This window comes from Bicyclus anynana, chromosome 16, assembly GCF_947172395.1.
Source record: "Bicyclus anynana chromosome 16, ilBicAnyn1.1, whole genome shotgun sequence".
NCBI lineage: Eukaryota > Metazoa > Arthropoda > Insecta > Lepidoptera > Nymphalidae > Bicyclus > Bicyclus anynana.
The window spans coordinates 6550647-6575018 of record NC_069098.1 but is presented as its reverse complement, the minus strand read 5'-3'; the positions used below and the strand labels follow the sequence as shown (position 1 = coordinate 6575018).

Genomic DNA, 24372 nt, shown 5'->3' with positions numbered 1-24372 from the left:
TATAAATACAATTAAAATGTATGTCTTTGAAGATAACTGTGTTTTCTCAATTGCTCATCATGAACTAACTTGCGGATTGACAGATAATTTTAAAAGCTTAAAATAATCGAATATAATCACAAACAGACACTTTAATTATATTAACCGACTTCAAAAAGGAGGAGGTTGTCAAGTAGACAGGTACGTTTTTTTTATAATATGCAATATGCATTAAGCATTGAGATACTAAGAAAGAATTAAGTTAAGCTAGTTACCGGTTACCGATAAAGATATACCGCCAAGCGACTTAGCTATACCATGTCGTATAGAAACCGAAAAGGATTAGATTTTCATGCCTCCTAACAAGTTAGCCAGTTACCCATCTAAGATTGCATCATCACTTACCATCATGTAAGATTGTAGTCAACGAATCTAACTTGTAAAGAATAAAAAGAAACCGAAAAGGCTTAGATTTCCATCCATCTCCTAAGCCCGCTTCCATCTAAGATTGCATCACTTAACATCATGTAAGATTGTAGTCAAGGGCTAAGTTATAAAAAAATAATTGATAATTTGGTGGTGTATGACCCGAACCAGATTGAACCTACGTCCGCCGATATCATAACAGTGGTCATATCCACTAAGCTATCACGGCTTGTTTTATTACAGACAGACAATACTTACAGTTTACATATACTGATGGGTGCAATGCCATGATGCAAGGCAAGGTTGCCACGTCGGGCAGAACTTTCGCGAAACCGCACTGCAATTTGACTATCACTAGAGCCAGTTGTATCGCCAAGAACCGTGGTCTCGGCTTCGCTCCCGTCGATTCAGCTACTCGAACACACATAATGATACCCCAAACTCCTGAGAGTATCGAAGCTGCGATGAACGGCTGGATGTATATGAAGCTGTTCAAATACAACATCTGAAAATTGAAGAAAAATTACATGTACGAGGGGTGTTCAAAAAGTACCTAAGATGACTTTTCAGTTTTCACGGGCAATGTACATTGGGTTATCAATTTTTTGTTATTGTTGGTACACATCTCCCATATGTTCAGAGTTTCAAATATATAGCATACTTAGTTTGTTTTTGACAGATAGAAAGGTAACAGGTATTCTGTTGTGCTCGGCGATTTTCTGTTATTATAAAAAAAGAATTCCAATCAATTTTTGTGTGAAAAATGAAATCAAGTAGGTACTCTAAAACTTTTGAAATGTTGAAAATGGCATATGGTAAGTCTGCTTTAAGTAAAACTTTGAAATGTTGTTTCCAAGATTGCCAAGAAGATGCCATCGGCGAATCTCTGTACGCCCCTAGCACATCAACAACAAAAGATATCGTCGAAGTTTTTGAAAATCGGAAGAAAATTGTTTTTGAAAATCGTCGAATTACCATAAGGGAAGTTGCTGAGGATGTGAGCATATGAATCAGTTCGTGTCATGCAATTTTTTCGGATGTTTTGGGCAAGAGACGTCGTATCAATTTCAGTCAATGTCCAACGTTTTAAATTTATCGATCATCAATCTATTACAAGGCAGTCACAGAATTTCACACATTAATAGGTACATAACGATTAATTTGTCGGCAAATTCGTATAATTAGAAGGAAATATAACTATAATAATAATTAGAAATAAGCAAATATTTAAACAAACAATACAAGCTACAATGATAGCATTACTTATCTAATCAAGTGTAAACATACCATATCTTCAGCCCACAGCACGAGGACAATGAGGTAAAGAATCGCTTGGATTACAGGCATCTGCAGTACCAGATATCGCAACCAAGTTAAACTTTTCCTGCAACAAAAAATGTGTTATTAAAATGTGCGTCGACTTAAATTCGTCCAAGGTCCAAGAGATGTTGAAAGATTTTATCCTACCTCCCTTTTCGGAAGACGCGTTTAGACTTCAGAACTTAAAAGAATATTGGGACTGAAGCAGTTTGTGAGCCCTGAGATTCCAAGCAACTAAGCAAAATTATGTAGGTACCTACGGTTTTGAACGTTTTGTAGCTCAACGAGTCGCTAAGCTAAAGTGTCTCTAAGGCATATAGTTCGAATAGGTGATGGATGCTGGGGTCCCAAGATGCGGGAATGGCAACTCCGGAAATCTCCAAAAAGCGCAGTGTTGGTCAACCCTTTACTATAGATAGACCGACGATATCAAGTGGGTTGCAGGTACCGCTGGGCTGCCTGGGCTCTAAACTGTCTCGTTACGAAGTTCTTAAAGGACGCCTATGACAGTGGACCTCTATCGGTTGATAATGATAAAGGCTTTAGACGAGGCAGCGCATTCTAATCTATACTTTCCTATATTATTGTGCATTTTAAAAGTCGATGATTTATATTGGTTGGGCATGGTTATACCCATCATGAGTTATCTAGCTTATCTCAAGAACTAACTTAAGAAAGGTATATCTTCCCCATCTGTAAAATATGGGGAGGATTTGATGTCTATCCAAAGTTATGTGAAACTAGCATTACTTTATTTATTGCCAGTTAGGGCATAGGAACTATATCCATTTAATGTAGCGTGGTTCGATAGTGTAAACAGTACAGGGGAAGATAGTCCTTCCAAAAGGGGAGATATGGGTAATGCATATCTACCAATATGCAATAGGTACACTGTAAAATATTATGTCTGTCCAACCATTACATTGTTTTACATTCGAGAAAAATTCGTCCTTTATTTGTTAACTAGCAGATGCCCGCGACTTCGTCCGCGTGAAAATCGATGTACATTTTCGAACCCTTCGCCCCTTCTATTTACATTTTCGAATTTTTTATATATGAAAAATACAAAATCATAACCCCTATACAATAAAGTGCGCGTTTTGTTTGCTTGGGTAAAATGCTTGGTAACCAATACAGTGTATAATAAAGTGTTCCGTTTTTTGTGCATCGATAAAATGCCCACCCGTAGCCACGATGAGTGGCCATATCACAAACCCCCGGCCGGAGGCCGGTGTGCAATAAAGTGCGTGGCCGAAGGCCGCCCGTTCCGTTTTTTGTGCATCGGTAAAATGCCCAGCCGTAGCCACGATGAGTGGCCATATTACAAACCCCCGGCCGAAGACCGGTGCACAATAAAGTGCGCGGCCGAAGGCCGCGCGTTTCGTATTTTGTGCATCGGTAAAATACCAGCCGTAGCCACGATGAGTGGCCATATCACAAACCCCCGGCCGGAGGCCGGTGTGCAATAAAGTGCGCGGCCGAAGGCCGCGCGTTCCGTTTTTTGTGCATCGGTAAAATGCCCAGCCGTAGCCTCGATGAGTGGCCATATCACAAACCCCCGGCCGGAGGCCGGTGTGCAATAAAGTGCGTGGCCGAAGGCCGCGCGTTCCGTTTTTTGTGCATCGGTAAAATGCCCAGCCGTAGCCACGATCAGAGGCCATATCACAAACCCCCGGCCGAAGGCCGCGCTTCTTTTTTGTTTGAGTAAAATACCCAGCCGTAGTCACGGTCGAAGGCTGTATCATAAACTGCCGGCCGAAGGTCGAGTTACAATACAGTGCGCGGCCGAAGGCCGCGCGTTCCGTTTTTTGTGCTTGGGTAAAATACCCAGCCGTAACCACGGCCGGAGGCCCTATCATAAGCTCCTGGCCGAAGGGCGGTCTATAATAAAGTGCGCGGCAAAAGGCCGCGATGTTTTTTGTTCTTGGGTAAATTGACCAGAAAAAAAGGAGGACTTTTCATACAAACTTTTTACCCCTATTTCACCGCCTTCAGATTTTATTTTCATTATTAAAAGTATACTTTATCCTGCTCCGTATTATATTCTCATACCGTGCTAAGTTTCATTTGAATTCATTCAGTAGTTTCAGCGTGATGCCCGGTCAACAAAAAATACGGACAGACAGACAGACAAGAAATCAAAACAAATATTTTGTATCGATTGTATAATGCCCTCTAATATTTTTTTTTAAAATATCTTCTATGTACAGAATTTGACCAAATTCGTGCTATTTTTATTTGTTGGCCGGCACTAATTTCATAAAGGCCCAAAATGAATGATTTCCTTTTAGGTCAATCTAATAAGTAATTATTGCTTGAAACAATAACAAAGCTTGCATACCATTGTACGATAAAAAGCAGACAATGTGACTATTTAAACACAAAAAGAATTATCCAATTTGAACCTGAACTTTCAAGTAGTTCCTGAGATTAGCTTCGCGCGTTCAACCAAATAAACAAACAAATTGGTCAGTTGAGTATAGAATATGTGCCTTAATGTCGATATTACACAGTTTTAGTGGAAAACTCGTTTCTCCAAATAACGCCTGCGAATCAATTTGAGCAATCCGGTTTTTTCAAGATAACTTTTTTTCTATCTGTCCGATCTTAATGAAACAAAGCCTATATGTTGCCCTGAACTTTGCTTAATCTATTTGTGGAAACTGCATCAGAATCCGTTCAGTAGAACCTGAGAATAGCGCGAACATACAGACAGAAGGACAGACAGATAGACAGACAAGAAAATTAAAAAAAATATTTTTGTATTCTATTGCTCATTTCTAACCGCCCTAACTTGATTTTAGTTAAATTTGGGCAAAGTACAGACACGCGATTTCTACTCTTTTATTATAGTATAGAAGATAGATAGATAGATAGATAGATATAGAAGATAGAAGATAGATAGATAGATAGAAGATAGATAGAAGATAGATAGATAGATAGATAGTATATACCAAAAATTTTCTTAGAAGTCTTATCACCAAAACAAACCCGTCTTGTCACTAAAATCACATATTTCACTTACGTTATACGTAATTTCTAAAGAACAAAGTGTCTAAATCCTTTATTATACGCATACAGTACGAATTACACCAAAAACTACACCGAATTTACGATTTATTCACATTTATTTTCTGAAAAACAAAATCACAACAAGATTAATTTGCACAGCTTAACTACGATTACGGCAATTTGACATTTCGTAACGCTAGATTGTCTATGAAAAGCAAGGATGGGTAAATAACATCGAGCGTTAACTTATCGATAAATGATAATGAATGATTCTTTAATAATTGATATGTTGTTAGTTTAAAGATGGGAAAATGAAATATTTTATAATCATTTTATTTTTAAAAATAGTTTTTTAATAAAAATGTTATACAATACATATGCTCACGTTATTCTATAGCGTAAAAGATATCTTACGAATAGTAGCATTATTCAAACACTGGTATGGATAACATTATCTCAATACGATTTTTAATAAAAATCGTCAAATCAAAATTTTAACAAAAACTAGCAATGTAAATTTAATTTGCAAAATGCGCGCGATCAGCTGTTTTCCAAGAGGTCAAATAGGCAGGTCACGACTAATAGGTATCTATCTATACAAAGTCACAAACAAACTGCGCGACGTTGTATTGCCGACCGCCGCCGGTGCCGAGGAAAATAATTGCTATCTCTCTCTAACCTAAGCCGCGCGGCGTGGTTAATAGGTATTTTCAAAATATTGAAACTTTAGGTCCTTTCGCTAGACGCTACGCTATTTTTTCTTTAGTTCGTGTTCGACGGTCTGTTGACAAACAAACCAAAATTCAAAAACCTTTGTGTATGTTCTATGTTATGTTAGTAGTGATTTTCTGTAACGAATACTCATACAATTGTGTCGTTTGTATTGTGTGTGTTTGTGTGTGTTGACTGAGAAGTCTTGAAATGCTTAGATCAAATCAATTCAGTACTCATGAATATTGTACCTACTATGACGACAGAACGTCTCGTAAACGAGAAACAACCTGAAGTAAGTTAATTACCTGTACCTAGTTAAAAACTTGTAAAGTATAAAAAATAGGTATTAGATAGGTAAGTGTAGCCAGCCGATTTGCTGTCGATGCGTACGTACCTACTCGTACGTACACAGTAGATTGCGGAGCGTTGTTATCGCATTGTTAGCTGTACATTGCGTGCTCAAAATTTTCAAAATCTGAATTTTCTCATTTCCCACGTAATTGTTATTTAAAATATCGTTGTGGAAACTAAATTTAACCTCTTCACGCAGTTTTCGGTATCATGTCCCTTACACCCAGTATGTACGTGGGTACGTGCACACTTTTTTGAAGTATAAGCAAATCTTGGACGTTAGTACGTCCCCAAAAGATTAAAGAAAGAGACGGCCGCGTGGCGCAGTGGGTAGTGACCCTGCTTTTTGCATCCACGGCTGTGGGTTCGATTCCCACAACTGGAAAATATTTGTGTGATGAGCATGAGTGTATATAAGTATTTATATGTAGTATATAATTGTATATTAATACTATAATATCAACTATCTTAGCACCCATAACACAAGCTACTCTGTATGCTTACTTTGGGGCTAGATAGTGATGTGTATTGTTTAAGTATATTTATAACTAGCGGACGCCCGCGACTTCGTCCGCGTAAATTTCGATGTCAACTCTACTACTACCCCTACCCTACCACTACCCCAACCCTACCCAACCCCTACATCTATTCTACCCCCACCCTACCCCTACCCTACCCCAAACCTACTCCTACCCTACCCCTACCTTACCTACACCCTACCCCCATCCTACCCCTACCCCCATCCTTCCCCTACCCTCCCCGTACCCTATCCCTTTCCTACCCCTATCCCACCCGTACCCCTATCTCACGCCTATCCTACCCCCACCCTACCACTTCCCTATCCTACCCGTACCTCTACCCTACCTCTACCCCTACCCTACCACTACCCTAAACCCGGCCCTAAACCTACCCTACCCCTACACTACCCCTACGCTTCCCTACCCGTACCCTACCCTACCCTGTAACTTCTCTATCTTACTCCTACCCTTAGCAAAATCGGTCCAGTCCTTCGAGAGTGGTGGTATGACCAAGAGAAATAGAGACTTCTATGCTAATAATATAAAGAGGTAAAGTTCGTGTGGTTGTAGGAGGTAATCTCTGGATCTACTGGACCGATTTGGAAAATTGTTTTACCAATAGAAAGCTACGTTATTTGCGAGTGTCATAGGCTATGTTTGATCCCCATATTCACACGGGAACGGGAACTGCGTAAATGAAAGCGCCGGGCGTCATATAGCGGAATTTCTGCGTCTTTTAGAAATTTTGTATTATCTCCGAAACTATTTAAGTAATTAACATACTGTAAAGGGCAAATCTTATCTCCATAATATCCTTGTGATTATTAAATAATTTATTTTAATAAGGATTAAAGTTTAGTTGTATAAATAATGACGTAAACCTAAGTATATAAAATTAATAATTTTTAAAACACAAAAGGTACTATATCTGCTAATATATAGAAGGTAGATATATGGTGTCGCGGACTTTTTTGTAGAACTTTTAAAGATACATAAAGTCTCCATACATTAATTTCAATTTTACACAATAGTTAAGGCAGCGCATGCGAATAAGTCTGTTTTAGAGGATTTTCAGTCCGACCTGTATGACAAAAACTGTGATAACTCGGCTAATATATATGATACTAATATAAAATATAGCCTATAGCACTCCCCGATAATGTAGCATTCTACTAGTGAAAGAATTTTTGAAATCAGACCAGTAGTTCCGAAGATTACCCCATTTAAAAAATGTGACAAACTTACAAACTTACAAACTTTACCTCTTTATAATATTAGTATAGATAATAATAAAAAAAGATTACCCCATTTCTTAACCACGCGTACCCATAGGCATAAACCGTGCACCGTTCACCGTTTGTGACACGTGATATTTAATTTCTTAAAATGCACACAACCGACAAACGTTACTATACGTTCCCTTTTAAGATAACGTAGTATAGTAACGGATGTTTTAGTTTAGGTATTTCAGTTATAACGATACCTACTTGATATCGTTCCGATGCCCGCCGTTAACTTCTCAACCCTACTGATTGTCTTTGATTCATAGTCGGCCATTATTGTTGTGTAAAAAAGTCATCTAAGTAAATTTCGAGTATAGATAGGTTATTATAGTATAGAAGATAGATAGATTGCGCCAAATTCGTGCTATTTTTGTTTGTTGGCCGGCACTTTCATAAAGGCCCAAAATGAATGATTTGCTTTTAGGTCAATCTAATAAGTAGTTATTGCTTGAAACAGTAATAAAACTTGCATACCATTATACGATAAAAAGCAGACAATGTGACTATTTAAACACAAAAAGAATTATTCAGTTTGAACCTGAACTTTTAAGTAATTCCTGAGATTAGCTTTGCGCGTTCACCAAATAAACAAACAAATTGTTCAGTTGAGTATAGAATATGTGCCTTAATGTCGATATTACACAGTTTTAGTGGAAAACTCGTTTTTCCAAATAACGCCTGCGAATCAATTTGAGCAATCCGGTTTTTTCAAGATAACTTTTTTTCTATCTGTCCGATCTTAATGAAACAAAGCCTATATGTTGCCCTGAACTTTGCTTAATCTATTTGTGAAAACTGCATCAGAATCCGTTCAGTAGAACCAGAGAATAGCGCGAACATACAGACAGAAGGACAGACAGACAGACAAGAAAATTAAAAAAAATATTTTTGTATTCTATTGCTCATTTCTAATCGCCCTAACTTGATTTTACTTAAATTTGGTCAAAGTACAGACACTCGATTTCTACTCTTTTATTATAGTATAGAAGATAGATAGATAGATCACTCAGTCAAATGCCGATGTATTCAAACTTCCATGATCTATCTAGACTGTAGAGTGTAGAGCCTACATCTCGGTGACGCCGCTGAGGTCTCATTAGCCTACGACACTCACATAATCAGAAAAAAGTTAACCTCAAATAACTTGATATATCGAATCAGATATTTAAGGAATACAAATTCCTGTCCTATTCAAATTGGGGTTATTAGATGATTTAATACTTTTGATTAATTCATTACATCATTAAAAATACCAGAATCATTTGCCATTTTTCCCCTGACCAATAATAATCATGATAAAAGCCTGAGTCATTAACAATAATGGTCGAGTATTAGTTACTTTATAGAAGAAATTGCTACTCACGTCGAAGCGTGTTTATTAAAGTCATATGAGTAAGTGGATATAATTATTATATAACAAATTACTTAATAGGTGTAATTTCACCGATCGCACACTATACGTAACTAGCCGCACATATAGAAAAAATTCAATTTGTGCTTAAAGTAATAAACAATATGAATATACGAGTATATGAAGTATCTTCGACGTATCAGCTGATATTTTTGTAAAATCGCGTGGTTTTTGAAGTAATGGAAGGCAAACGTAACGCGTTACGGAACTGCTCTGTCTTGTTTCTCTTTCTCTCACGCATACACCAGCAGGTTTAAGTTATCACTTCTGTCGAATGTCGCGAGATGCACACGTTCCTTTTTAACCGACTTCCAAAAAGGAGGAGGTTCTACGTTCGGCTGTATGTATGATTTTTTTTAATAAAGACACTGCACAGTTATTTATTTACTAGAGGTAGGCTAATTTAACTAAACCTTGGCTGAGTTTGTTGTGGGCTCTTCTCGGACCAAGGCGCGTTTGGGACCGTCGTAACTTTAATTTTAAGTTTTCGACTATTATTACCACCATTAGATTAAATTAAATTATGTCATAATCTTGACCTTTCAAAAGTGCTTGTAAACTAAACCTAATTGAAATAAATGTATTTTGAATTTTGAATTTTTGAATGAATGCTAGCCACAAACGGTCAATTATTCTCACGTTTCTTTAGCACTCAAGACTAAAATTGATCGTGTGTTGGTACATGACTTCTATAGTATGCCGCGTGGGTACTGCCGTTTGCTTTTCAGAAACGTGACAATAATTGACCGTTTGTGGCTAGCATTGCACTTGACTGCTAATAGCAGTATACGCGGTCTAAATTGGAAGACGCTTGTATAGAAAATGCCTATTCACTAATTTTCTTGAAGGTAATAATTTTTCCAACTTGCGGTGAGTGGCAGAGAATGTGCGTTCCGCCTAGGGTGTCATTATTTTTCCATTAAGTGGGTTATTTTTTCGTTTCGTCGCGTTTTATTTTACCCTTGACCTTGCGTGTAGTTACAGAGGGTGCGAATGCGATGTAACGATTATGTTCCTACTATGTACGACTAAATTAGTTAACTAATGACTGGGTAAAAATCAGCAATTAACATTGCTAACTTTTTTTTAATTATTCTTTGACGAGTTAGCCTTTGACAGCAAAAGTCTGGCAAGTTCGTTGATGACACTCCCATGATATGCGGGTGACGAGGGGAAAGATTGCGCGGGTGTGAAATCGTGCGTGCGTGGAAGTGAGGTACATCAGTTTGGGTTTTTCATTCATCGCTACACACCCCGTGTTACGAACGAAGTTGCCAAGCTTTATATGAGGCTACATTCGAAGATGGAAGCGGGCTTACTTACAAGTAGGTACATTCTACCCACGCCTCTGACGATTTCAACGCGGCATTGTATCGGAACGCTATTTCGCTTGGCGTTACGTCTTTGCCGGTAACTAGCCACGGCCTATACCTACCATCAGACCAGACCTGGACCAATTAAGAAAATCGCAATCGACCCAGCCGGGGATCGAACCCGGGACCTCCGTTTTGTAAGTCCACCGCGCATACCACTTTATATACCACTTATCGCAGATATGTTATTCCAAATCCTCCTCTCTCTCCTCTATAGCAGATGGGATAGCTTGCAGTACTGAGCTGATACAAATAGGCTGTAGCTGACTTACTTCTGAACCCGTGGCCTAGGCAGGATACAACATGGCCAACAGCAGCAAGGCAGTACGCGGGTCTCCATGTGAGAGCCTTCGGATCGTCTGAAAAATATTAAGCATAGTCAGGACAAACTATCTACTCGTTGAGTAACTGTCGTGATAGCCCAGTATATATGACCTCGGCCTTCGATTCGACGGGCGTAGGCTCGAATCCCGTCAAGTTTTCAGTTGTGTGCATTTTAAGAATTTAAATATCACGTGTCTCAAACGGTGAAAGAGAAACATCGTGAGGAAACCTGCATACCAGAAAATTTTCTGAAACTTGGTAAAGAATAGAAGAAGAAAATGGTGAGTTCTTCCCCATAATAATTAAGTTAAGTTATATCTGTTATTTTGTTCCTTGTGTGATATTTGACTGTTTTTGTTGTTGACATGTTTTTTAGTTTTTAGTGAATGTTGTGTGCACTTGTCATAGATGTACGTATAAGTCAATGTGAGCTAGTTATATATTATTTGTGTATGTCTCTATATGTATATTGTAAGTGTACGTAAATAAATAAATAAAGAAATTATGTATATGAAATCTGCCAATCAATCCGCATTGGGCTAGCGTGGTGGACTATTAGCCTAATCCCTCTCATTCTGAGAAGAGACTCGTGCTCAACAGTGTGCCGAATATGATGGGTTGTTATTGATAATGAGAGTCGTGATAGTCCAGTGGATATGACCTCTGCCTCTGATTCCGGAGGGTGTAGATTCGAATCCTGTCTGGGGCATGCGCCTCCAACTTTTCTGTTATGTGCATTTAAAGAATCTAAATATTACGTATCTCAAAACAGTCAAAACATCGAAACATCCTGGATTGGATGTTTCAATGTTATGACAAGGGAAAACATCCTGGAAATGAGGAAGGAGGAAAACTACATGCCTGAGAATTTTCTTTTTGGGGCTTAATTGGGCCAGCGTGGTGGACTATTAACCTAATCTCAACCTTAATTAGAGGAGACTTGTGCTCAACAGTGTGCCGAATATGGTGGGCTGGTAATGATGATTAAAGTATCTGAATCGATGGTTCAGTGCTTAGCCTATACGATTTAGAATCACAAGGTCGGGATATGAGATAGTGAGTTTACTTTCTTCAAAGAAATTTTCAATTCAAATTCTCAATAGGAGAAGTCAAATCGGTTCAGTAGTTTCAGAGGCTATGCAAACAAACAAACAAATCTTTCCTAATATTAGTATAGATAACCATTTACCTGATAAGTTGAGTAGTGCCGCCGCATTCGGCGATAATAAGGCAATAGAAATGATACATGGCGACCATGACCGCCTCTTGCGCTACAGCCTCAGACAAGACTCGAACCCGCGGCAGAACTGTGGCTAACAAAGCGGCTGCCGCTACCACCTGAAAGAGATATTACAAATGAAAAACCGGCCAAGTGCGTGTCCGGCCATACTCAGTTATGGTTCCGTAAGTTAAATCCCATATGTAATGCACAAAATTACCGAAAACGATATCCCACACTATGAATTAAACGAGTAAAAAAATTCATCCCCACTTTACATGTAGGGGAAATACCGTAAAAAAAAATTTTTACTAATTTAAATTTAATATTTTACGACGTTGTTAACATTTTCAATGTACATACTCATGCTAATTTACAGCTTTCTAGTAGTAATAGTCTTTGCACTACACCACGGATAGGCGGAAGGACGGACTGACAGATAGACATGGCTAAATTACAAGGGTTTCTTGGAACGGAACCCTAAAAACTGGACTAAACGGAATGGAAATATTTTTTTACGTATACTTGCAAATTTGATTTTTCACAACATCATGGGACCGTAGAAGTAGACCTGAGTTTTCAACTTGATACCTCCACGCATTACCGAATGTCTTGACTGATAGACAGGCAGACACTAAAGTGTACAAGGAAGGTTCTTTTTTAAAGAAATCTACGGAACTCTAAAAATTATGCAGAAGTAGGTAGGTACATGATATAAAATTACGCAGATTTTTCCTATATGAAGTTTGCTTTCATGGGTATTGGGGAGGTAAACAAACTTCCGAACCGAAATTTGATGTGAAAATTCTATAGGACCATCTGGAGACTACATACTAGGACCTACCGTAGAAAAGAAGGAACTTTTCAAATCAGTCTTCGAGCACATTTCGAGTCGAGCACTTCAACTCACTATGCTTCGAGTAAAAATAAATATATTCCGACTTTTTGGAGTCGGTTAACAGGCTCGTGCATGTAAATATCGAATAGATCAAAGTTATTGATTTTCATTATAATATTCTGACGTTCAATGTCACGTTGGAGTTTAGCCTTGTAAACTTTGACTATTTATTGTCGTGCTGTTATAAACTCTGGAAGTTTAAAAATCACTATGTGTTTACCGATTTTCCTATGCCTATAAATGTCTGTTGGTTCAGTGCTTAGGATATTAGTTACGAAGCTTAATCGTCATGGTGGATTAAACAAATTTTGGTTTTTTCCCCCTTCCTCAGTAACAGCCTGTAATTGTAATTAAATGGCTCGGAGAGCACGTTACGCCGTCGGGCCTGGTCAATATTGTTTGTCATCCTCATGGTGATCATTGCTGAGTCTAATACTGTCCGATGAAAAATTATTAATTGAGTACAATAATATTATTATACGAACTGAAAAAACACACACACTTTGCTTACAATAAAAGATTAGACATTTAAATTGAAAAATATTAGAATAAGGGTTAAAAAAAATCGTTACTGTAAAGCAATAATCTTATATGTTAATTGTATACACATTTCCTCTTTGCTATAAAGCGACAATTCGATTTGCACGAGGAGCTTCAGGGATGACCTGGAAGTTCCACCTCGTTCAAGTTCGTTTTACATTTTTTTACCTATCAAAAAACACTACAATTTAAAAAAACTTCAAAACATTATCTAACAGAAGGTGGCCATTCTTTTTCGTTGCAAACATTACAAAATATACCTCTCAAAATTTAACCTCCTATGAGAAATGTCTGGTTATGTCATATAATGAGATTACGACATTGTTATTCATTTTAATAGTAAAATATTAAAATTATTACACACTAGCGGACGCCCGCGACTTCGTCTGCGTGAAACCCGATGTAAACTTTTAACTACACCTACCCAACTCTACCCCTACCCTACCCCTACCCTACCTTACCCTACCCTACCCCTACCTTACCCCTACTCTACGCCTACCCTACCCCTATCCTACCCCTACCTGAATTTTCTTTGCTATAAACCTCACGGAGTCCGAGACCTTTCCAAAGGATGCAAAACCGTGGAAATCGGTTCGTGCGTTCTGGAGTTATAGCGTCAGGAAGGAAAATCCGACTTTTTTTTATTAGTTACACTTTAAAAATTTAAAATGAAAGGTACAAAAATGCGATGTTATCTATGAACGTCAATCCTAAAAGTAAATGTAGACAAAAGTAGATAAGTGATGAGTCGTAACAAAAGATTGCAGGGGTATTATTTGTTATTAAGTGCTATAAAACCTTTTTTTAATAAACATTAGGTACTTGTTTATTTTCTACTTATCAAATAACGAATAGTTGATTTTGCAAACACTTTCCATTCTTATTTGTTTTTGCTTTGTTTGGTTCAACATTATTGTCGTTGCTAAAAATAATCTTATCTATAACATAGTAAATAAGTAAATTACGTAAGTTTCTATCGACCTATCCTTCATTTATGTATATTTTTTAGTTTTTTACAATAAAAGTTGGCTATTTCAAAGATGTGAGCTTTAGTAGAATCTCATGCGATGATAAGTAGTGATTCAGTGTAAGATATCGAAATATAATACACGTCATAAAAGGGCAAGTGCGAGTCGGCGCACTCACGCCGTTGGTTTCGAATAGAGAAACAAATTTAATTTACTGAAGAAGTTTTTTTACTGTTATGTATGTAACTGTGGGTAATTATTTAATGTTGTTTTAGTTGCTATTGAGCTGTGTTGAATTTATTGCCGTCTCTCCTCTGCCGAACCACTAATTCGAAAGACTAGAACCATCCATCATAGACGCTGCCTTCAACTATTAGAAGATGCTCGATTTTACACTATTACTACTGAATAATGTGGCTTTAAAATGACTGTAATTTAAAAAATGCATGATATTTCGATATAGATTAGGCTACGAACTTTTCAAACGATCCTAGTATACACGGATCATTGGATGTTTTTAAAACGAAGTTGTATAATTACTATCTTGTAAGTATAGATTACTGAAATCGAATTTCAAAAGTTAAATAGCATCGCGGAAAACAATTCAACGGTTTTTTTTATATTTTATTCGGTTCACTTCCCTTATTAAGTAGATTTTTTCAGCTATTGTTACCGATTTACTATTTATTTATTAGCACAATTTATCTGCTAAACTAGTATTAAGCCAATCTATCTACCAAGGTCTCTCGTTTAAATCTGAGAAAATCTTTTTCTAATTAAATTAAAACTAATTCCCTGTGTACAGGGAAAACTGTTTATATCGAATATATGGAAATAGATTATGAATCTCTGAAAAGTCGTAGGTATGTCATATTATTCTAGTTTCCTACAAGTACTTAACCTACTAATTATAGTAATGGTTTTCCCTATAAAGGTAAGCCTACGCCTAAATTATTATAGTTGTTTCAAATGACAGAGCGATGTTTCATAATTCTATATGAATACTAGCGGACTCGCTCAAGCTTCGCTTTGACTTATTAATTTATTTATTTGCACTTCTTCCCTATCCCTACCTTACACTACTATACTCCTACCCCTACCCTACCCCTACCCTACCTCTACTCTACCCCTACCCTACCCTACCCTACAACTACCCTACCATTACCCTACCCCTACCCTATCCCTATACCATAAACCTACCCTACCCTACCCCTACCCTACCCTACCCTACCCCTACCCTACCCCTACTCTACCCCTACCATACCCCTACTCTACCCCTACCCTACCCCTACCCTACCCCTACCCTACCCCTACTCTACCCCTACCCTACCCCTACCCTACCCCAACCCTACCCCTACCCTACCCCTACCCTACCCCTACCCTACCCCTACCCTACCCCTACCCTACCCCTACCCTACCCCTACCCTACCCCTACCCTACCCCTACCCTACCCCTACCCTACCCCTACCCTACCCCTACCCTACCCTACCCTACCCCTACCCTACCCCTACCCTACCCTACCCCTACCCTACCCCTACCCTACCCCTACCCTACCCCTACCCTACCCCTACCCTACCCCTACCCTACCCCTACCCTACCCCTACCCTACCCCTACCCTACCCCTACCCTACCCCTACCCTACCCCTACCCTACCCCTACCCTACCCCTACCCTACCCCTACCCTACCCCTACCCTACCCCTACCCTACCCCTACCCTACCCCTACCCTACCCCTACCCTACCCCTACCCTATCCCTATACCATACCCCTACCCTACCACTACCCTATCCTAGGATTTAGGGGTTTGAAGAATAGATGTTGGCCGATTCTCAGACCTACTGAATATGCACAAAAAATTTCATCAAAATCGGTCGAGCCGTTTCGGAGGAGTTCAAGTTCGAACACCGCGACACGAGAATTTTATATATTAGATGGTAAATAATATCTCTAAAATATATACCTAATTTACTTATTACATGGGTATTTAGGAAAATATTCGTTTTGGGGCTTTACCTAACCAAAGATATGTAATAGATAATTCCTTTATTTCTTTATTTGAACAAAAATCCATGTCACTCATTCGATTTTTAATATAGTATCCACGTACAATAACTGAAAACATTTCGTATCCTATATAAGAGTTCTATGTATCCTATATTTACAATTGTAATATTAATTAGAATTTAAATAGAATTGTTTTCCATACAATAACATAGTCAATAAATAACTTAAAAAATAACAAAGTAATGTCATAACTCGTACGACTTCGTCCTTACTTACCTACCTCTAGTGCCTCTAATTAAAAAAACATTTTTGAAACTCCAATACACCAATAGTAAATGTATATAATGTGTATAATAATATACGTAATAACATTATCATAATTTCGCTAATTGTACTTTTTAGCCATTATTCACTAAGTTTTTATTAAATAATACCTAATGTGAAACTGTATTTTCCCACGGCCTTAACTGATTATGGTCAACTGTTAAGTATACGGGTACATTACATAGGTAACACGCTAACTACATAATTAAAGGTAGTTAACTATAAGGATATTGTTTCGCGCAGATATCTCATTGAAAAATTCAATTAAGACAGTTAAACAAATTTTCACAGTAAGTCAAAATTACAAAAAATCAATAAAATCGTATTTTTAATGGTCAATATTTTTTTTAATTAATGTAATGTAGGTGAGTGAGAGTAAGAGTGGTGTTATATTTAAGTCGTGGTTTCAAACGCGTCCAGTATGAGAAGAAATCTACAATAAAATCACCCAAGTATCTTTATATTATCACCATTATTAAAAATTTTCATATAACAATTCACATAACGTTTTTTTATCGTGCATGTAGTCCCGCATTATAATAAATAGTTTTTTAATTTTTTATTTTGGGACGTGATTTACAAATCACAGACAAATACTTCCATTTTAATTGATTATTGTATATATTACGCTAAAAAATCAAAAACGCTCAGTGAGCGGAAAAATAGCTCATAACGCGTTGTGGTCACACTTAAACATCCACATTGCGTTTGTGTTATGGCTCCAATGAAATTTCCGCTCACTGAGCGTTTTCGATCTTTGAGCGTTATAAAATGATGCGAAAGTAATACGCCTGTCTGTCGCGGGCGTCCGCTAGTAATATAATAAACGTTATTTCTGGTACATATTCACTGTACAGTGTGCTGCGAATATAAGTTACTTTCTACACCTTGCAAAATTGCCTACCCATCACCTTTCCGACCTCGACTGTACGTACATAATCACAGCCTTTGGTCGTCACCATTAGCTGGTTACGAAACGGCAGAACGTCGGTTTATGCAACAGCGCTCGTTTATATCAAGAAACAGCGAAACAACTTGCAAAAGGATGCATGTTGCCGATTAATTTGATTAATTTGTTGCACTAGTAATGTGGGCATTTGTTTAATGAATTGTAAACAAGTCAATCATTCTAATACACCTGTGGTAACGTCCGTCAAAAGAAATTATAGTGAATATATAAAAAAAAATAACAACACAACTTTTTAAACATGAAATAAAATAATATATACCATCGATTATTATTTTAATTTTAAAATCAATTAAAAAAGATTCATAGTTAACAAAAATAAAATCTAAATTTCTGAAATCAAAAATCTACGGCTGAACGGAATTTAAAAATAATTAATTAACTTTTTACTTATTAATATTTATGAGAAATTTTAAAATAGTGATGGCAGCCTCGACGGATATTCTCTTTACAGCATGAGAATCATACTAGAAAACATTGATTTTAAATGTTTATTTTATGTAATACTAGCGGACGCCCGCGACTTCGTCTGCGTGAAACTCCTACTACTATGCCTACCCCTACTCTACCTTACTCCCGCCCTACCCCTATCCTACCCCTACCCTACCACTACCCTAACCCTATCCTATCCCTATCCTACCACTTCCCTATCCTTACCCTACCACTACCCTAGCCTTACCCTATCCTTACTCTACTCCTATGGCAGGGACCATGCGACGGCGACAGAAGCTTAAAAATGGAGTAACTTCTCCCGTTTTCTCAACATTTCCCTTCACTACTCTGCTTCTATTGATGGTAGCGTAATGAAAAGTATACTGTAACCTGCCCAGGAGTATGAAAAATAATTATGCCAAGTTTCGTTTAAATCCGTCCAGTAGTTTTTGTTTCTATAAAGAACATACAGACAGACAGACAGACAGACAGACAAAAATTTTACTGATTGCATTTTTGGCATCAGTATCGACCACTAATCACACCCTGATAGTTATTTTGGAAATATATTTCATGTACAAAATTGACCTCTCTACAGATTTATTATAAGTATAGATGTAAATGCTACGCATTCTTGGTATGTTATAAGTTACCAAGAATTCCTATTGCTGAATTTCCGTTAAACGTACTCTTTGTGCAATAACCTATCAAAATCGACTTTTCTATTGAAATCGACTTCCAGTAATAATAGTTTCGAGGCTTAAGGAGACGTTTAGTGATACAATAGTTATTTGTATTTTTTTTTTATTTTTTCAAAGTAACTTTTTATAAATAAGATCCATATTTTTTTAATGTCAATGCGGAGACTATTTTTTTAAAAGAAAGAATGGATATGGGATGGGCATAGAACTAGCTACCCTTAAAAATAGAGTATGCCATCCGTGCCCTTTTATGTATGCCATCTGACAAGCGTTGTCCTGAAAACACGACAATATCTTCACCACAAACAATATCAGGCCACAACATAATTTTAAAGGCCTGCCATGCTTCCTAATACCTTAAAAAAAGGACATCGAGCTACGAATACCGTCCACAATATACTAGCAGACGCCCTGCAGTTTTACCCGCGCAGTTTACATCCCCGAGGGAAAACGATAGCCTATGACACTTACAAATAAAGTGGCTTCTATTGGTAAAAAAGAATTTTCAAAAAAGTTTTAGTAGATCCCGAAATTACCCTCTACAACCTTATAAACCTTATAATATTTGTATAGATTTCAACCAATTTTTATATTTTGTCAAAAAATCTTTTAAAATAATTCCCCATGAACCACTCTAGTCATGATAACCGCATGAAAATCCGTTAAATATGTTTTAGCAAATTGTTATGTATTCTCAAAAGTAGGCGTATTCGTACTGTTTTCCTATTCCTAAGTTTGCCTTGTAAATGGGTATTCGGTACTTTGTTTTTATTATTTACAAGTTATCCCTTGAATACAATCTCACCTGATGGTAAGTGATGGTACTTAACTTGTTGCGAGTAGGAAGATGAAAATCCACACCCCTTTCGGTTTCTACACGACATCGCACCGGAGCGCTAAAATGCTTAGCGGTACGACTTTATCGATAAGGTGGTAAGCAATAACGAGCCACGGACGAAGCCTCCCGCCAGCCAGATCTGGACCAATTAAGAAAACCTTAATCAGCCCAGGATCTCCGTCTTGTAAATTCACCGCGCATACCACTGCGCCACGGAGGCCGTCAAAACTAATAACTTACAGGGTATACAGCAAGCACAATGGCGACGCTGGTACGCGAGTCCTTCCAGTACTTGAGGGCTGACCTCAGGGTGACTGCGTAGAGGATGCACAGCGTCAGCAGAACCAACAGGCCGCATGACCAGATCGCCCATGCGTTGCCTTTGAGAACTGTTGACAAACAATAATATTTCATCATTAACAACTCATTTTTTTTACATTATATAGGATAGCGCTTGACTGCAACCATACTTGACAGTAAGCAATGAACGCGCTTTCCTAGAAGATGCCTTCCATAACTTTTTGTAATTAGTCCTAGTCCAACGGAAAGCATTAGAAAATCCTACCTGGTCTCCACGATACAGATCAATCTAGTGTGGAGACCACAGGCAATGTTATGGTTTTTTTTTTATTTAACTTCGCAGTCCGGATCAGGAACGAAGAACCAAACGCTTCGTACGTTTCCAGGGGACATCAACTACGTATGGAAGCAGACCGCTGATATTCGGCTCACTGTTGAGGACGGGTCTCAGAATGAGAAGGGTTAGGTTAATAGTCCACGTCCACTAGCCCAGTGCGGATTGGCAGACTTCACAGACGTAGAGAATTAAGAAAAATCTCAGATATGCAGGTTTTCTCACGATGTTTTTCCTTCACCGTTTGAGGTAAAATCACATAACTGTAAAAGTTTGGAGGCATCCTAATCAAAAGCATAGGTCATATCCACTGGGCTATCACAGACAATAATTTACAAACGACAACATCATCATCATCATCATCATCAATATCACCCTATTTTGACAGGCAGACTCAGGCTCAGCCCCTGTAACCAAGTGGCACGTCGATTCTCTTTCTACAATCGCAAACGCTTCGAATACTGGAAAAATGTATGGGAATGACATTTGCTATCGACAGGTCACGTGATCAAGATCTGTCGTTCCCATACATTTATCTAGTTTTCGAAGCGTTTGCGATCGTAGAAACAGAATCAACGACTTGGCTACAGGGGCAGGTCTCACTAGACTGATTCAATGCGGGTTGACGAGCTTAGGGTGATAATGTTAAAATCTATACTAATATTATAAAGCTGAAGAGTTTGTTCATTTGTTTGTTTGTTTGTTTGTTTGTTTGATTGAACGCGCTAATCTCATGAACTATTGGTCCGATTTGAAAAATTCTTTCAGTGTTAGATAGCCCATTTATCGAGGAAGGCTATAGGCTATATAATATCCCCATATTTCTACGGGAACGCGAACCACGCGGGTGAAACCGCGCGGCGCAGCTAGTTCATTAATAACCACTATCAGATGTTAATGATAATAAAGACCGGCACTGATGGCTCAACGTGCTCTCCGAGGCACGAGGGTGCCACACCAATTTCCCAACTCCAGTCCGAAAACTTTTACTGATTTAAAAAAAAAAAGAAAACTATAAGACGGCCTCCGTGGCGCAATGGATGCAACCATTCTACGTGAACATAATTTGTATATAGTTATTAGGATAAGTTAGCTTAAGTTTCCTATTGTTTTTTTTTCTCAGTAAAAGTATTTTTTTTTAAATTCCGCTCTGAGACAATGGACAGTAGGTACAGTATACATTAATTATTATTATTCATGTTTTATTAACTATTAATTTAAACAGAATATGTACTCGTTTATTGAAATATGTTCTTTTTATATTTTTTTGCTATAGATTTGTTTTTTATGGTATGTAAGTCCAGTGTCAATGTACATTAGTTTATGAAATCTTTTCGTCCGAAATTCCTCAGTGCCTGAAGACAAAAGTCTTCGAATAGTGCGTGTAGCCAGTGATAAGAAGAAGAAGGAGAAGGCCTCATAAGAAGGCTCAGAGTCACACAGCGGGCGATGGAACGAGCTATGTTAGGAGTATATCTGCGTGATCGAATCAGAAATGAGGAGATCCGCAGAAGAACCAAAGTCACTGACATAGCTCAACGAGTTGCGAAGCTGAAGTGGCAATGGGCGGGGCACATAGTTCGAAGAGCCGATTGACGTTGGGGTCCCAAAGTGTTGGAATGGCGACCCCGCACTAGTAAGCGCAGTGTTGGCCGACCCCCCCCCCAGGTGGACTGACGACATCAAGCGAGTCGCAGAGATTCGCTGGATGCAGGTGGCTCAGTAGGGTGATGTTTGGAAGTAACTACAAAAGGCCTATGTCCTGCAGTGGACGTCCATCGGCTGATATGATGATGATGAAGCGTGTTAATTGAAACAATCAGCTCAATAACAAAGACAATAAAATAATTAATACGTCTCTGTGTTTTATTAATTGGTCTAAGAATAATTGTTAACTCATACTAGGTATTAATTAATTTAAGTGCCTCCGTATCCAGTATCGTGATATACAGAGAGAGAGATATAGAAGGATTCGAAACTCTCACTGTCGAGATATAATTGTTATAGAATAGCACTACTGGGGTGCGATACCGCTATTTACACTCGTCGACGAACATTTCGTCTATGACACGTCTTATTCGAATTTAAACTTTATGTTTACCGTCATCATCATTCATCATTATCATCCCATATTGGGCTCACTGCTGAGCTCAAGTGTCCTCTCAGAATGAGAGGGGTTAGGCCAATAGTCCACCACGATGGCCCAATGCGGAATGCGTTTAACGTACAATGTTAAAATTAGGCAGGGAGGTAGAATATAGTAGACGTCCGCTAAGAACGGATTTTGCGAGAGCCGGAGGTCTAAGGGCTGGCGAAGTCGTGGGCGTCCGTTAGTTATGGAGACATAGATACGCAAGAAAGGGTTTAAGCTTTCAAAATTTTAAACGTTTTAAAAGTTTCTTCAGCACCCACGACTATAACTGATCGTGTATTGGTCGCTGCGTGCATGACGGCTCGACTTATGAAACGTCTTCGCTGTCGTTTGCGCTGCAGAAACGTGAGAATAATTGACCGTCAATGGCTAACGGCTTTAAGCTATTAATATTTCAATTAGGCTTATAATGCTGAGTATGGTATTCTATTTGTAAATTGGGTTTGGTCAATTAGTTGATTGATTCAAACCAAATTTTCCTTGTATTCTGAATGGGTTAGGTAAATGTGCCAGAATAATAATTTAGAACCCATTCGAGGTTCTTTTATTAAGAAGCTTGTAATGCTACGTAAGCCGATTTAGGTATTAGGTATTAAAATTAAAAAAAAAACCCTCGCAAAATTACGGTAAGTACCTACTTATGTGAGTTATCTAAGAGTCGGTTTCTCTGGTGACCATTCTGGTTGGAGCATCAGAACAATTAATTGTCATTAACGATTAAACTGGCAAGCGTGAAGCACTAGTAAATACGCCAAAATGCTTTAAGTAATTATTTTGGAAAACAGCTGATACTCTTACACTGCTGGACCGATATTAAACAAATATAGCTAAGAACCACTGCAAGAAAACTGGTTTCCAAATGAAAAACACTGCATCGAAATCAGTCCATCCGTTTGAGAGCTACCATGCCATACACAAACAGCACGGCTATTCTCTAACGATATTTTGTATAACTCGCAAGTGCGAGTTTCGAACTCACCGCTATCTTTCTCATTCTATAGTATCGTGTTAAACAGAGAGAGAGATAGAGGTGAACTCGAAACTCGCACTTGCGAGTTATAAAGATATGATTACAGAATAGACTAGCAGACGTCAAACTTATAACACCCCTCTTTTTGCGTCGGGGTTAAAAATAGTAGTTAAAAATAGTAGGTACTTCGTTAACATTTACCACTTTTCCGGAAGTCAACAAAACCGGAAGTAGCCTCATAAATAAACAGGAGTCAAGTTAAGGCTTTATTGCCATAACTTCACGTAATTATACGTCTCCGGGTCACCGACCTGAGATCACTGACGAGATACGAATGTCGACGTCGCAAGTAGGAAGTGCTAGGTTCGATTCCCCTTTACTTAAATACAGAAAAAACAAACTCAATTTGGTCAGAAAGAATCGAAGTGAAAGCTTTTTTTTTACATTTTCATTAAGGATTTTGTTTGTTATACTACTTAGTACCGGTTACGAAATTAAAAATCATGAATAAAATTAACTTAAGCCTAAACAAGCGTCCGGATTAGGTACACCTTTATAATAGATCAAGGCACACAATACACAATAGATCAAGTCTTTAAAATTTCTCACAACTTTCAAACAAAGCAGCTTTATAAACAAAGCACAAAGTTTAAAAAAAGACGGTTAAAAACGCTCTATTCCTTTGTAACTCTATAACTATTTAAAAAAAAATTAAATACCTGCAAAATACGAGGCGAAATCTGGTTGAAGACTATAGCTATGGCATAGTAGAGTTGTGTTAACTGCATTGTTTAATTCTGGAGGAACAGAGCTCAGATGTCTAGCCGCAGCGACTCCGTTGCTTGCAGCACTCAACAAATCCATTATCGATAACTTCGAAACCGGTCAAAATAGTTTTTAATTCATAGAAAGTGAAACCATGTTTGTTTTCCGCTGTATTACGAAATATCGTTACGCTGTCGTGAGCTGTATAGTACAGGTTCGCCCGACGTTGGATTCTACACTGACGACCGCC

The 24372-nt window shown here is 38.1% G+C and overlaps 1 protein-coding gene across 1 annotated transcript in view; it reads right to left on the bottom strand.

Moving 5' to 3' along the window:
* LOC112055924 (organic solute transporter alpha-like protein) overlaps positions 1 to 24372 on the bottom strand; it is a 25558-nt gene extending 1186 nt beyond the window's left edge. The window contains exons 1-6 of the mRNA XM_052885985.1: positions 24077 to 24372; positions 19842 to 19990; positions 11901 to 12049; positions 10660 to 10746; positions 1693 to 1789; positions 664 to 910 (exon numbers count right to left, since the gene is read on the bottom strand). Of these exons, the coding sequence (XP_052741945.1) occupies positions 664 to 910; positions 1693 to 1789; positions 10660 to 10746; positions 11901 to 12049; positions 19842 to 19990; positions 24077 to 24221 (874 nt within the window). The 5' untranslated portion in view covers positions 24222 to 24372. The remainder of the gene's footprint in view (positions 1 to 663; positions 911 to 1692; positions 1790 to 10659; positions 10747 to 11900; positions 12050 to 19841; positions 19991 to 24076) is intronic.